Raw genomic sequence first — 14,116 nt, 5'->3', positions numbered from 1 at the left:
CCGGAGATGTGCTTCACCTCGCCTCCCCCACCTGAGGCTGACATCCCCTGTCCTTATTTGGGGTTTCCGGCCAGGCTTCCCGCCTGAGTGGGGGCTGCCAGTGGCCTGGGGAAGCTCACAGAGGCGGCATGCCCTTGAAGCTTCCCCCTGCCCATCCTGGGGGAGGAGATCTAGCACCTCGCCCAGGATGTGCATCGTTGCAGGCCCAGGGGGGCAGGGGCTCTCCTACTCAGGGGTCCAGCAACATGTCTGCTGTGTGGCAGCCTAGGCAGCCTCCCAGACCAGACGTGGATTGTAGGTTAGGTTTCAGGGGGCATCTCCAAGATGCCCTCTGGGGTGCTTGGTACATTAAATCCCACACTAGCATAAGTGCGGGTTTAATGTGCTGAGAAGTTTGATACCAAACTTCTCAGTCTTCAGTGTTGCCATTATGGTGCTATGGAGTTCGTGTTTGACGAGCTCTCAAAACCATGTACTCTTAAATGGCAGCACTGCACTTACAGTGCCCAGGAACGGACCTGGGTACAGTAGGGGCACACGGCTCATGCTCCTGTGCCCACACCACTGGCATAGGGCACCCAGCTAGAGGTGGTTGATGTATGCCAGGGCAGTGTAGGTGGTGGGCATGGCACACAGGGATGTGTGCCATGTCGACTCTTTGTTTTGTCTTGTACCCAGACACTCAGCCTGCAAAGGCAGTGTGTGTGTGTGTGTGTGTGTTAGGGTACAGGGCCTCTAAGGGTGGCACAATGAGTACTGCAGCCCTTAGAGGCCTTCCCTAGTCACAAGGCCCTGGGTACCTAGGGTACCATTTACCAGGGGCTGACATGTGGCCAGGGTTTGCCAATTTGGGTTTTAGTTTTTTAGGGAAGGAATATAGGCCCTGGGCACCTGATTGGCAGGAGTCCAGGGCACACTCAGTCAAAGTACATTCAGCAACTCAGCAAAAAGTGGGGGCATACCATGCAAGAAAGATGGCACTTTCTCACACGGTGTAACCAAAAAGTTCTTATGGGAACATGTAAAATGCCAAGAAAAACAGACTTTAAGTAAAATGGTTCAACCACTTATAATGAAAATTGGCCAGCTGGCTTGGCGTGGGAAACAAAACGTTACTCCATAAAATCGAAGTACAGATCATTGGGTTTGCTTACAGAACCCTCAATACATTTTGCAGTTTGGACAGCCTCTATGGGAGAGAAGTACAAAGCTCTGCACTGGGAGCAATCTGTGTTCTACAGAGGCGATGAGTCACAGATGTTTGCTTATTGGGGGAACAACCAACCTAGTTAACAGAGGATGGTGAAACAGATATTCCAATCAGTTGGTGGCAAAACTGTATAGATGGAAATTAACATGTTATAGGAAATTAAGGATTAAATGTTACCTGCATGACAGATGAAAAGGCTTTCTTTTCTCCCACAGTCTCCAGTGCCTTGTAGGTGGCACATAAAAGAAGAAGTTTAGTTTCATCTTTAGTGGATGAGCTAAGCTTACTAAAAATCCATTTAAAGATCTTCTCAGCTTCATAGCTTAGCGAAGCACAAAGCAGGCCAAGACAGAATGCTCCTTCCTGTCGCAACTCCTGAAGCAATTTGCTACTGTATTAATAAAGAAAATGTATATGAAACATTACTTTAAAAAATCCAAAACATTCAAACCTTTCAAAAACAATATTATACCAAACTAAATAACTTTTGCCCAAGCCTTTTATTTTCCATACAAAGAATGCACAAGCATTTAAATGTAGATGGACCATAAAGCACTGCTGAAAATGTTTAGCAGTATTCCGATTATAAAATGGTGCATGCACAACGGTGAGCGGAAAAATGAAGGATGGAGTCTTACAGCCTCTTCAAACCTTTACAAAATCACTAGGTGATTGCACTGCACAGCTGGCTAAACTCAAAGATTTAATTCTGGTACTAGAAAATACTGATCCTGAATTCCCCACACTAACTGTGTGTGTGAGATTCTTATTGGCGAACTGGTGGATTCAGAGACTCTAAAGGGAATACTACCAAGAACAAGTTGCATTGGGGGAAAGTGGCACATTTGCAAAAATGTGTGCCACGGGCTCATGTTATTCATACATTGAGTAACAAACGTGTTGGAATACACGTTGCAGGATATTTGCTGACTGATGAAGCTGCAAAGGTAGCAGTCCAGACTGCTGTGGTAGCTGGAATTACTCACTCATGCGAGAGTGGATGGAGACATCATGGTAGCTGTTACAGCTTCACGCTGTGTCACTCCATTACCGAAAAATATCCACCAAAATACTCCTAACAAGTGCGTTAAACATACTGTTTGCCAGAAGTGGGGATCAAGTGATTCCAAATTCAGACTGCAGACTAGAAGTGATCATAGCTGCTCAATCCCAGTCTGTGGAGCATCGTCATCACTGTTTTTATGTTGTGTCTGCACTTTTGAAAGGAACACGCCTTTACTAGCCAGTCATCTAGGTAGGGGTATATGTGTATTCTCTTTCTACTTGGATGCGCCTCTGGTGCCACTAAGCACTTTGTGAATACCCTGGGTGCTGATGTTATTCCGCAAGGTAGCACCGTGAAATGGTAGTGTGCCTTGTCTATTCCAAATCATAGAAACGTCTTGTGTCTAGTTCAGTGCAATGTGAAGCTAGGCGTTTTTTAAATCTATGGTTGCCATGTAATCCTTCTGCTAGAGTAGTGGGATAAGAAGAGTTTACCTGTAACTCTAGTTCTCTCGTAAGGATATTTCCATGATAAGTCATAAGCACCTGAATAGTCCCGTCCACTTGGGGGACCCAGGAGCACTTCTTTAGATAACTCTTCTTAAGATATTTTTCACCTTTAGACAACAATGCAGCCTAAACACATAGGCTACACTGGCTGCATCTTCATCTTGAAGTGAAAAAAGGGAGCCTATATACTCTATTTTGTGCAATTTGGTAGTGTTTAACACACAGAAGAATCCCCTTCACAAAACTAATTTTTTCATAAGAGATGAAAGGACAGAACAGAATAGCCTCTTAGGCTGCCATTATATGTCTTAAAAATAACAGCTGTGCCTTTAAGAATCCAAAGACCACCAGTATCCCATCATGCACAGCTAGTGGCAGTTACTTCAGTTCTTTTTGAGGGCAATGAGAAGTGAGTGCATGTTTTATGTGGCGGATCGCTCTGCCTATTCCACCGGGGAGGAGGGAGGGTTGCTTATGACTCATCATGGAAATACCCCTACGAGAGAACTTGGAGTTACAGGTAAAAACCTGTTCCTTCTCTCGTAGGGGATTTCCATGTATAGTCATAAGCAGTTGAATAGACTAGCATGCCCATCCCTATAGAACGCAGTGGAGGTGACAGAGAAAAGAGATAGACAGATTTAAGCAAATAGGTTCCTAAAGGAAGCCTGCCCTATTTGAGCAACTGCCTTGACATCCAAGTCCAGGCAGTAGTGTTAAGTGAATGTATACACTGATTTCCAGGTTGCTGCTTTACATATCTCTGCAATGTGTATGTTTTTTTTTTTTCTTTCTTTTTTTCTTAGTCCTCATCTCACCCAAGACTTTCACAGGTTTAACGAGCCAATTGTTTTGCTTCTGGGGGGCCCCTGTGGCTCACTCTTTCCGTCTAGGCCCCACGGCCTTCCTCGCGTATTTGAGGACTGGTGTAATCATAGGACCTTGGGGGAAAAGGACCCTTTTAGTTCTTAACTCATTAATTGATCAGGTACCTTTGTCGCGCCCATCCTATCAGGGGCCGCCAAATGTTGGGTGGACTATCCTCCCCAGTGTCTTGTTCTAGCCGTGCCATGTTAAGAACGGCTTTCAGCCAGGCTTCCCTGCCTGCAGTGGTGGTGGCTTTCCACTTGATACAAATCTCTCTCCTTGCCAAGAGTATTAGATATAGTAGAAGAGCCATTTGTTTCTGTGGGAGCACGCCACTGATGGAATCATTCTTACCAAAAAACACCAGGAGTAGATCTACAACTATATCTATTTCGAAGATAGATTTTAATGTGTGTCCCACTCCTTTCCAAAAAGTAGTTAATTCTGGGAATTGGAAAAAGATATGCATATCGTTGGCATTAAAAAGGCTACATCTTGGGCAACTTGGTGGCGGGACAGGTGCAAATTTTGCAATTTTGGCTGGGGTGTAATATAACCTATTTATCACAAAAAAGTGTTTTTTCTTCAGGGAGGCCGGCTTTATGTATTTGTACAGTATCTTGAGTGATGAATCAAATGATTCCTCAATGTGCAGGGCAAGTGGTGTTTGATTCCAGACTAATGTCGGGGAGGGCATCTTAGCTTCCTCTGCTTCTTGAATTAGTGTATACCATAGAGCGATCTCTTTCTTCCTCGGTCGGGGATATTGCAGTAACTGCTCTAGTTCCCAACTCCCAGAGATGTCACCTACTTCTGACTCATACCAGAACTTTAATTGAAGATATTTAAACCTTGAAAAAAAGAGGGCCTATCTTAGCTAGTAGGATTTCCCAGAGAAGAATGTCCTCTGAGTCTACCAGATCCGACCATCTCACCATCCCCGAACTTTTAATCGGTATCGCCAAACTATCACACATGCAGAGTGGTGTCCTGGGAAAATCCCAGATTGGGGCGAAGTCAGAAAAGTACCCTATGCCCCAAAACCGCCTGATTTTATACCAGTTTGATAGGGCTGATACCAGTTAAAGTCAGGTAAAGCTAACCCCTCCTTTGAGGAGCTTCCTCCTAAGCTTTTACCACGACATCCTAGCATTTTTCTGGCCCCATATAAAACTGCCTATTTTCCCCTGTATCCTACTTATGTTTTTAATGGGAAAAGTTAGCGGAATTGCATTAAAAATATATGTCAATTTAGGGAGCACAGACATTTTCACCAGATTAACCCTCCCATAGATGGTCAAAGGGAGGTTCTTCCATTTAGCGAACAGGTAATCCATGTCCATTTCTATTTTCCCCAGATTTATCGACTGGATTTTATTTAAATCTTTGACTATTTTGATTCCAAGATATCTAAATTCTTTACTTACAGGGCCTCCTCTATATGTAGTATTCCAGCACATTACTTCGGTCTTATCCGAATTTACGAGATACCCTGAGACCTTACCAAATTCCCTTAACGTGTGCTCCAGTTGTGGAATGGCATACTCTGGATCAGTGGTGTAAACTATCACATCATCGGCATAGAGTGCCAATTTGCACTCATAGCTTGATGATTTGAATGGGATGATGGTATTGTCCAGTCTGATGGTTTGAGCTAGGGGCTCAATGTAGAGGTTAAATAAAAGGGGAGACAGGGGACATCCCTGCCTAGTCCCTCTCTGAATTGAGAAGCTTGGAGTCAAGGAGCCATTCAAAAGGATTTTAGCCGATGCGCCAGTGTAACAGTGCTTTACAGTCTGCACGAACACTGGACCGATAACCGTGGCCTCTAATACGCCCCGAAGGTACCTCCAACACACACGGTCGAAGGCTTTAGCGGCGTCGATTGCCACTACTGCCAATGGGTCTGCTCTTGCCTCTGCGAGGTCGATGTTGCCAATCAATAATTGGGTTTGTTCTTGAATTACCCTCCCCAGCATAAAGCCCTTCTGATCAAGATTGATTAAATTGGGTGCCAATTTCACCAATCTCCCTGCTAAAACGCCCATAAAGAGCTTGTAATCGGCGTTCAGCAGGGAGATTGGACGGTAGGAGTCTGCCGCCAGGGGAGTCCTTCCCTGGTTTTAAAATTAACACTAACGTGGCCTCACTCCAAGATCTTGGCATCACCCCGTTAGAACGATAGATTGAATTGAATAACCTATGGAGTACCGGTAGGAGATCGTCTTGTAATAGTTTGTATATTTCATTGGGGAGAGCATCAAGACCAGCGGTGTTTTTGTTTTCTGCTCACTTTATTTGATTCCTGATCTCGTCTATTGTTATAGGAGCATCGAGCGCCTCCTTGGGAGGCCTCCGTTAGGGTGGGTAGGGACTTATCTTTTAGCCAGGAGGAAATCTGGGCCTGGGTAGGTTCAAGGTCCTCCTTATATAGATCTGAAAAGAGTGATAGCAGGGACTTTTGTATTTCTTCCAGATTACTTGATTTGTTCCCATTGATATCAATAATTAACTCATTGATGTCATTATTTGCCCGGTCTAACCTAGCCTTCCAGGCCAGAAATGCCCCGGCCTTCTCTCCATACTCAACAATCTCCATATTTCTAGCTTGCCATTGCGCCTTACATTTCTGGTCTAAGAAAGACCTAAGATTTTGTCTGGCCTCCTCCAGTTTACTATCTATCGACTCCAATTCCCCCAAGTCTCCTGTAATAACCTTCCTCCTTTCCGCCTCCAGGATGGATATCTTTCCCTCGAGGGCATGTAATTCTTGGGTCTATATTCGATTTTTAGAGCTTATTTGGGCATGTAATAGGCCTCTCAGATTAGCCTTATAGGCATCCCATACTTGATCAATTGAAGTTGATCCCAAGTTGAGAGAAAAAAATTCTAGGGAGGTTCTACTAATGGATTGTATAATCTCCATGTCCGTTAGCATTACTCTGTTCAGTGTCCATCTTGGTCGTGAACGATTGCTACTTATTGCATAAACTACTAATAGGGGGGCGTGATCAGATAAATGAGTTGGCTGGACTGAAACACTAATAAAATGATTAAGAGCTTCTTTATTGGCCAACATATAGTCTATCCGTGAGGAGTGTCTATACTCTTTGCTGTAATAGGTAAATCCCTGGGTATGACCTTTCTTAGATCTCCATAGATCAACTAGGTTTAAATCTGAAATACAAATTTTCATGACCCTTCGCGATTTAGGGGTTGCTATTGTGTAGCTTAAGTTGGAACTATCTTTTACTGGGTCGAGTCTAACATTGAAGTCCCCTCCTATTATCAAGGGGGAAGGGGGGGGGGGGGGGGTTTACCTGCATTAAACCCCCTTGTAGTTTAGCTAAAAATGAGACACAAAAACACTGTACCCATGGAATCTTTGAAAAGACCGCATGAAATTCTGTTGGATTTAAATGTGTCTCCTGCAATAAACAGGTTTGTACTGGTGCAAGCTCTAAATACTTTAAAATCAATCTTCGCCTACGCGTACACCTCAGGCAGTTTAGATTCCAAGAAATACAGTGAATCTTACGGCCATCTTTCACGCGACCAGTCATGGCCATGGAAATCATCGTACTTTTTTTGATAAACAAGTTTTTATTGTTTTAAACAGCACAACAACAGAAACAGTCTGGTATTCCGAAGCAGTACCACACAGCAATACATTAGGAAGCCCCCCCCGCTCCCCCCCGCCCCCAGAATCCCCCCTCCACCCCCCGAACCGCCCCTTTAAGGTATGTTGCCGAGCCATTTCCCCCAAACTTTCCGGTATTTCTTGGGGCATCCTCGTGCCCGATAGAGAGTCCGCTCCTGCGCCGCGCACCAGTCCACCCCAGCACCCCACTTAGCCACACTTGGCGGCAGCGGCTGCTTCCATGCCGCCGCAATGTCGCGCTTGGCCACCATCAAGGCCGTCATGAGAAACAACTGCTCTGAACGCGTGCCATCTAAGCCATCTGTGATGCCCAGCAGCGAGTGTCGTGGATCATGCGGCACCTCCCACCCCAGGACCTCCGTGAGTTCGGTCTCGATGCCTCTCCAGAACCCCTCCAGGGCAGGGCAGGACCACACCATATGCAGGAAGTCTGCCGGGTCGGAACCACATCGGGGGCAAGCCGCATCCCCGGAGAGGCCCGCGCGGTGAAGGCGAGCCGGTGTGAGGTATGCCGCGTGGAGATAATAGATTTGGATGAGTCGCAGCTTAGCGGAGGCCGTCACCAAGCGGGGGGCCATAAGGGCGTCCCGCCAGTCGGCCTCGTCCAGGGGACCCACCCATCCCTCCCAGCGCTCCTTAAGACCCGCAGGGATGTAGGGGTGCAGTTAACGAGGGAGCGGTAAATCCTGGAAATGCCCCCTTTCCCCAGGTTGCCCAGCAGGACCTGAGCCTCCGGAGGGCTGTGATCTGGCAGCCGGACGTCCAGTGGTGTGTAGGTGCGTATGGCGTGGCGCAGCTGGAGGTACCGGTAAAATTGAGAGGAGTGAAGGGAAAAACGCGCTTGCAGCTCTGAAAAGGAACACATCCGCCCTCCCCGCCAGACGTCCCCCAGCTGGGAAATGCCGATAAGATCCCATGATTTGAAGCCTTCCAGCTTTGTGACCTCCCGCAACCACGTCCCGTGCCACAGGGGAGTGACCCGGGTCAACCGTCCCGTCCATCGGGTGAGGCGGAGCGCCGCTCTCCAGGACAGGAATACAGCCCTGGTGATGTCCGGGCAAGAAGCAGGGATGGGGGCGCCGTACAGGCGATCTTGGATGTCGGAGAAGCCCAAGCCGTTAAGTTCCACCCTGTAGGCCGGGTCGGACCAACCCCCTCCAAACCAGTCGTGAATGACCAGGAGGCGGGTGGCCATGTAGTAGAGGTAGAGATCAGACATGCCCAGGCCCCCGTCAAAGGTGGGAATGCGGCACGTCGACAGAGCCAGCCGCCGCCTCCCCTCGCCCCAGAGAAATCTCGTCGCCATCCCGTCGAGCTCGCGGAACCACGGGCGCGGAAAGGAGAGGGGGGTGTTTTGCAAAACATACAGAAACCGGGGAAGGATCATCATTTTGTAGAGGGCGACCCTCCCCAGCGGGTTGAGGGGCAGCTGCTGCCACCGCGCCAGATCGACCTTGGCTCTCTTGACCAGGGGGGAGACGTTGAGCGCCCAACTTAGCTCCGGGAGGAGGGAGACCCAGATGCCCAGGTACTGAAATGATAAGCGACGCAGAGGGATGGTCTCCTGCCAGTCGAAGCACTCCCTGGAGGGGTGCAACGGTACCAGGACCGACTTCCGGGGGTTGAGGGAGAGACCCGACGCCCGGCCGAAGCGGCTCAGAATGGATAGCGCGCGCGGTCCGGAGCGCGCTGGGTCCCCCAGGTAGAGTAGGACATCGTCCGCATAGAGGGCGATTTTGTCGGCTTCCAGGCCGGGCCATTCCCACCCCCGAAGGAGGGGGTCAGATCTAATCAGGGCGGCCAGAGGTTCCATCGCCAGAGCGAAGAGAAGGGGCGACAATGGGCAACCCTGCCTCGTCCCCCGGCCGATCCGGAAGGGCCTTGACAACGCACCATTAACCAGCACTCTGGCACGGGGCCGGGCATAGAGGACTCGCACCATCCCCACGAACCGAGGGCCAAAGCCCATGCGGGACAGGACGTCGAAGAGGTAGGCCCACCCCACCGAATCGAAAGCCTTTTCGAAGTCAACGAGGAGTAGAGCGAGGTACGGGGTCAGACGATGGCGATGGGCCAAGGCCACGTGGAGACGGCGCAGACAGTGGCGCGTGCCCCGAGCGGGCATGAAGCCACATTGATCTGGGTGGACCAAGGTCGACAACATGGGCTTAAGCCGTTGGGCCAGGACCGCCGCATAGAGTTTCACATCAGTGTTGATGAGCGAAATTGGGCGGTAGGCCGCTCTATCAGTGGGTGGCGGCGTGGATTTGGGCAAAACCACAATCGTGGCCAGGTCAGACTCCAGGGGGAAGAAACCCCTCTCAAGCGCCTCCGCATAGTGAGCCCTCAGCCGCGGGATCAGGGTGTCCCTATAGGCCGCAAAGAATTCCTGAGGAAAACCGTCCGGTCCCGGTGTCTTCCCCGTTGACGTACGCCCGATTGCCTCCCCGATCTCCTCGACGGAGATGGGCGCCTCCAGGCTCTCCATTTCGTCCGGCCGAAGCCGGGCCAGGCAGGCGCTCTCGGACGCGAGCAGGTCGTCCAGAGAAAGGTCCGGCGCACGCGCTCGGTAGAGCTGGGAATAGAACTGGGCGAATGCCTCTGCCATCGCCACGGAGGAGGACTGGAGCACCCCCGAAGAGTCGGCAACCGTCGGAATGATGCGCGACGCCCTGGGGTAAGTGGCCAAGCGGTGCAACAATGCGCCGTTCTTGTCACCCCAGCCATACACCCTCGCTACCGAGGACTGCCAAAGAAGCTTGGCCGCCTCGAGGGACCGCTGACAAATCTCCTGACGAAGGAGCCGCAACTGTCGGTCCACCGCCGGGTCGTCATGCTCGGAGAGCGACCGCTCCAGCCGCAACGCCCGGGCTTCGCAAGCAGTGAGCTGCCGCAGCTGTGTCTGGCGGTGCCGCACCACCTGTGCCTTGGCCGCCCCCCTGATGGTTGCCTTGCAAGCCTCCCAGAGGGTGCCTGCTGACGGTACAGAGCCCTCATTGGCACCGAAGTAATGAACGAGCTCAGTGCCAACCGCCTCGCGCACTGACTTATCCTGGAGGAACCAGGCGCTGAACCTCCACACTGGCCTGGCCGCGTGAGGCGGGGGGCCCAGGCCCAGGAGGACTGGTGAGTGGTCCGAGATGCCCCTGGGAAGGATGCGGACATCCTGGACGCTTCCGCACTCGGTGGGAGGGACAAAAATCACATCAATACGAGCGTGAGAGTGGTGAGCGGCTGAAGTGTGGGTGTATTGACGGTCTTGGGGATGCCAAAGCCTCCAGGCGTCGCAGAGGCCCTGGGCCTCCGCCCAACCCGCCAGCTGTCTCGCTCGCGCGGCGCGGGAATCCGAAATCGGTCCCGACGAATCCAGCTGCGGGGCCAGGACCGCATTAAAGTCACCCCCAAGCACGATAGTGCCCACGGGGAGGGATGCCAACAACGAGGCGGCGTGGGATAAAGCCTGCGACAGTCCCGAGGGAGGCACATAGAGTGAAAGGAAGCTGACCGGGCGGCCCTCCAGTGTACCACAAATGGCAATCCCGATTCCAAGGGGCGCGCGGGCTACCCTCTGAAGGACGAAGGGGAGGGAACGACGCAGCAGGACCGCCACCCCGCGGGAACCACGGGAGAACCCCGAATGCCACACCCGGTCGTAGCCATATCGCGCCAAGAAAGGGCACTTTTCCCCAAGGAGATGGGTTTCCTGAAGGAGGAGGACGTCGGCCCCAACGCGCTGAGCATACTTAAGGACCGCCGTGCGCTTGACCCTATCCAGCAGGCCGTTCACATTCCAGGACAGGATGTGCAGCTGCGCCCTGGGGGTTACGTCAGCCATGAATACAACGGGTGCATCGGGACACTGCAGGGTCGGAGCCACCCCAGGGGCGTCGGGAGGACATCATGTCGCACTGGCGCGCAGGGAGGAAAGGAGGATCGCCCCGGACCCGTGGGGAAGACAGGAGGCAGGCAACAGGGGACCAGGGGTGCCCGGCCGGGAGCGAGCGGCAGTAGACCGTGTGCATGAGCCATCGCAGAGCGCTGCAATGACGCCCGTGGGAGGAAGCCAAGGGGCGCCAAGACGGGAGCGGGCAGCAGCAGATCGCGTGTGTGGGCAAGCGCGGGGCTTTGCAGTAACGCTCGCGGGAAGCTGCGATGCGGCACACCCAGAAAAGACCAGACATGAATGAAAAGGACCACCCTCCCTAGGAGGAACATCCAACAAAACATCCAACAAAACCCTCCCCACAACCCCCAACCCCCCCACCCTACACTTCGAGAACTGAAGCATCTGTCGCCCTAACTTCAACAACTATTACAAAAGCCCCAAGCGAAACGCTCGGGTGTCAAGAGCGTAGTGGACCCCTCCAGAAGTACGGATGCAAGCGTTCCGGCCTAGACTACTACCCATGAGCGGAGATCCGCTGAGTCCAGGACCATAGTGGCGGCCCCGGCCGCGGGACCGGGCCACCAGAGCTGCTGCCAAGACAGAAGACCACCCCAAGTCAAATGGTTGGGCTGCAGGAGAGATCAGAAAGGTCCACAGGCGCGATGAGGGGGGTCAGGGACGGGTCCGGCGGGCGCGGCGACCGGCTCCGGAGGCCCCCAGCCGCCTGAGAAGATGTCCCGGATGAGGCAGATGAGTCCCTCGGCCTCCTGCCCAACATGCTCGTGGATCGAGGCCCAGCTGCCAACCCCCCCCGGGGCCGCCGGGACTGTGTGCGTCTTCTACGGCGTGGGCGAGGAGGCCTGGTGGTGTCCAGTACCGTAGGCCTCCGGGCCGGGGACGCCCGCCCAGATTGGCGCAGGGGTCGCTCCTCGGTGAGCCAAGTCCAGGCCGCCCGAGGAGTGTCGAAAAACAAGGTCTTATCCTGGAAGACCACACGGAGGCGGGCCGGGAATTGAAGTTGGTATCGAAGACCCAAGGAGCGCATCTTATGTTTCACCTCCAGGTATGAGCGGCATTGCTCTTGAACCTCCCGGGTGTAGTCGGGGAAAACCATGATGGTGTGGTTATTGAAGGACAATGGAGACTGCGCCCGCGCCTCCTTCAGAATAGCATCCCTGTCTCGGAAGTTGAGGATCCGCAGGATGAAGGGGCGCGGTGGGGCCCCCACCGGAGGTTTGGCGGCCAACGACCGGTGCGCTCTTTCCACCACGAACCAGGTGGACAGGCTGGCCGCCGGCATCCAGGACTTAAACCACTTCTCAAGAAAGTCATCGGTGCGGCCAGATTCAACCCCCTCCGGAAAGCCCACCAGGCGGAGGTTGTTGCGGCGGGCCCGGTTTTCGGCATCCTCCGCCCGCCGATGCAGCTCCTTGGAGTGGGTCGTGAGTTCCCGGACCTGATCTTGGAGCTGCCGGATGTCGTCCTCCGCGGTCGAAATGCGGGACTCCGTCTCGGTGATGCGGGCCGTGGCGTTGCGGAGGTCTTGTCGCAGGAGCGCCACGTCCACCTTCACCTCCCCGACCATCCCCTCCAAGGACGTGCGGGAGGCGGTGATGGCCTGCAGAATGGCAGCAAGGTCCGTGCCGGGAGTCGGCGCCGCCTCCCCCCCAGCACCCGGGGGCTCAGGGGTCGTGAAACGGTCAATCTTGGTCTGGTGGGGTGCAGCCGCCGACTTGGCACCCCGGTCCTTGCCCATGACTGCCCTCGGGGCGCGCGCGCCGGTGCTCAGGCGCCGCGTGGCTTGCCGTCCCAGTGTCCCAACTGCCAGCCGGTGCGGATTCGGGGGGCAGGGGTGGTGTCCTCACCCCACTACGACGGGCCACCGGGGGTGCCGCAGCCCCGCGTAAAGCGATCCAGCGTGGTCGAGTCCCACCGTTGCTCCAGGCACAGGGCCCGTGTCCAATCAGGCCCCCACAGCGGCCTCTCGGGCTTACTCCGGCGGTGCTCCCCGCCGCGATCGGCAACGGTGCCCCTCCCTGAGGGGGGAGGAGGAAATAGGGGGCCCTCTCTGTCCAGGCGGCGACGGGGGAAGGGAGCGCACGGACCCCCGTGTGGTGATGGGCCCCCGCCGCCAACCGCCGACGCCGGCGCCTGCTGTGGGTACTCACACGTCGTCTGCACCAGGCCTCGGCCACCGCAAGGAAGGAATCCAGGCCCACACACAGGGACGCGTCTCTCTCCTCCGATCGGCGCTGTCTCGGGGTCCCTGCAGGTCTCAGGCGTCCCGTGGGCACAGCTCCGGGCGGGACGGGACCACCCTCCTCGGGTCTCGCGCTGTAGGGCCAGCCGCCGTCAGCCACACGGCCCGTGCCCCCCTCGGGCGCCGCGGTCTCACGTAGCCCCGGGCGCCGACCTCTGATCCAGCCAGCCGCGTCTCCTGCGGCCGCGGAAGCGAAAGGCGGCAGAACTCAGGCCAGGCGGCAGGCAGACGGCCAGGAATGCCACCGATGATGGAGCCCCGGTCCCGCAGCAGGTAGGGACCTCCGGGGCGCTGCTAGGGCGACGGAACACGGAGAAAGTTCGGATGCGAGGGGTCTAGCATCGGGAGCCTCACATCAGTGCGGCCATTTTGCAGTGCGCCACCTAGCGCTCCGACAATCATCGTAGTTAATGCACTTCCTTTTTGCTCCCTTATTGAAAAAGTGGAAATTGAGGTGTGATGAGGCTTTTTTTTTTAAATTTTTTCCCCTACTCTGCTCCCCACCCAGTGCTCCCGACCCCCCTTCTCCATTGCCCTCCCCTAAGTGCCCCTTTAGTCTCCCATACCTCCCTTTACCCTGAGGAACCCTCCCTTCCAACAGCCTATTGGAAGGGAGGGTTCCTCAGTGCACTGTGTATGTTACGTAGCAAAGCCACAGTAGCTGTCTTTCCTCTGGAAGAATGAGCCTTAGGCTTAGCAGCCAGAGATTTATTAGCT

The 14,116-nt window shown here is 53.8% G+C and overlaps 1 protein-coding gene across 1 annotated transcript in view; it reads right to left on the bottom strand.

Moving 5' to 3' along the window:
- Positions 1-14,116, bottom strand: part of SMG1 (SMG1 nonsense mediated mRNA decay associated PI3K related kinase) — a 1,471,505-nt gene that overhangs the window by 1,276,228 nt on the left and 181,161 nt on the right. Inside the window, exon 6 of the mRNA XM_085628855.1 lies at positions 1,388-1,601. Coding sequence (XP_085484981.1) covers positions 1,388-1,601 — 214 coding nt within the window. The remainder of the gene's footprint in view (positions 1-1,387; positions 1,602-14,116) is intronic.

Source organism: Triturus cristatus, chromosome 10, assembly GCF_964204655.1.
Source record: "Triturus cristatus chromosome 10, aTriCri1.1, whole genome shotgun sequence".
Lineage (NCBI taxonomy): Eukaryota > Metazoa > Chordata > Amphibia > Caudata > Salamandridae > Triturus > Triturus cristatus.
Note: the sequence above shows the minus strand (reverse complement) of the source record. Positions and strands in the feature narration are given on the sequence as shown.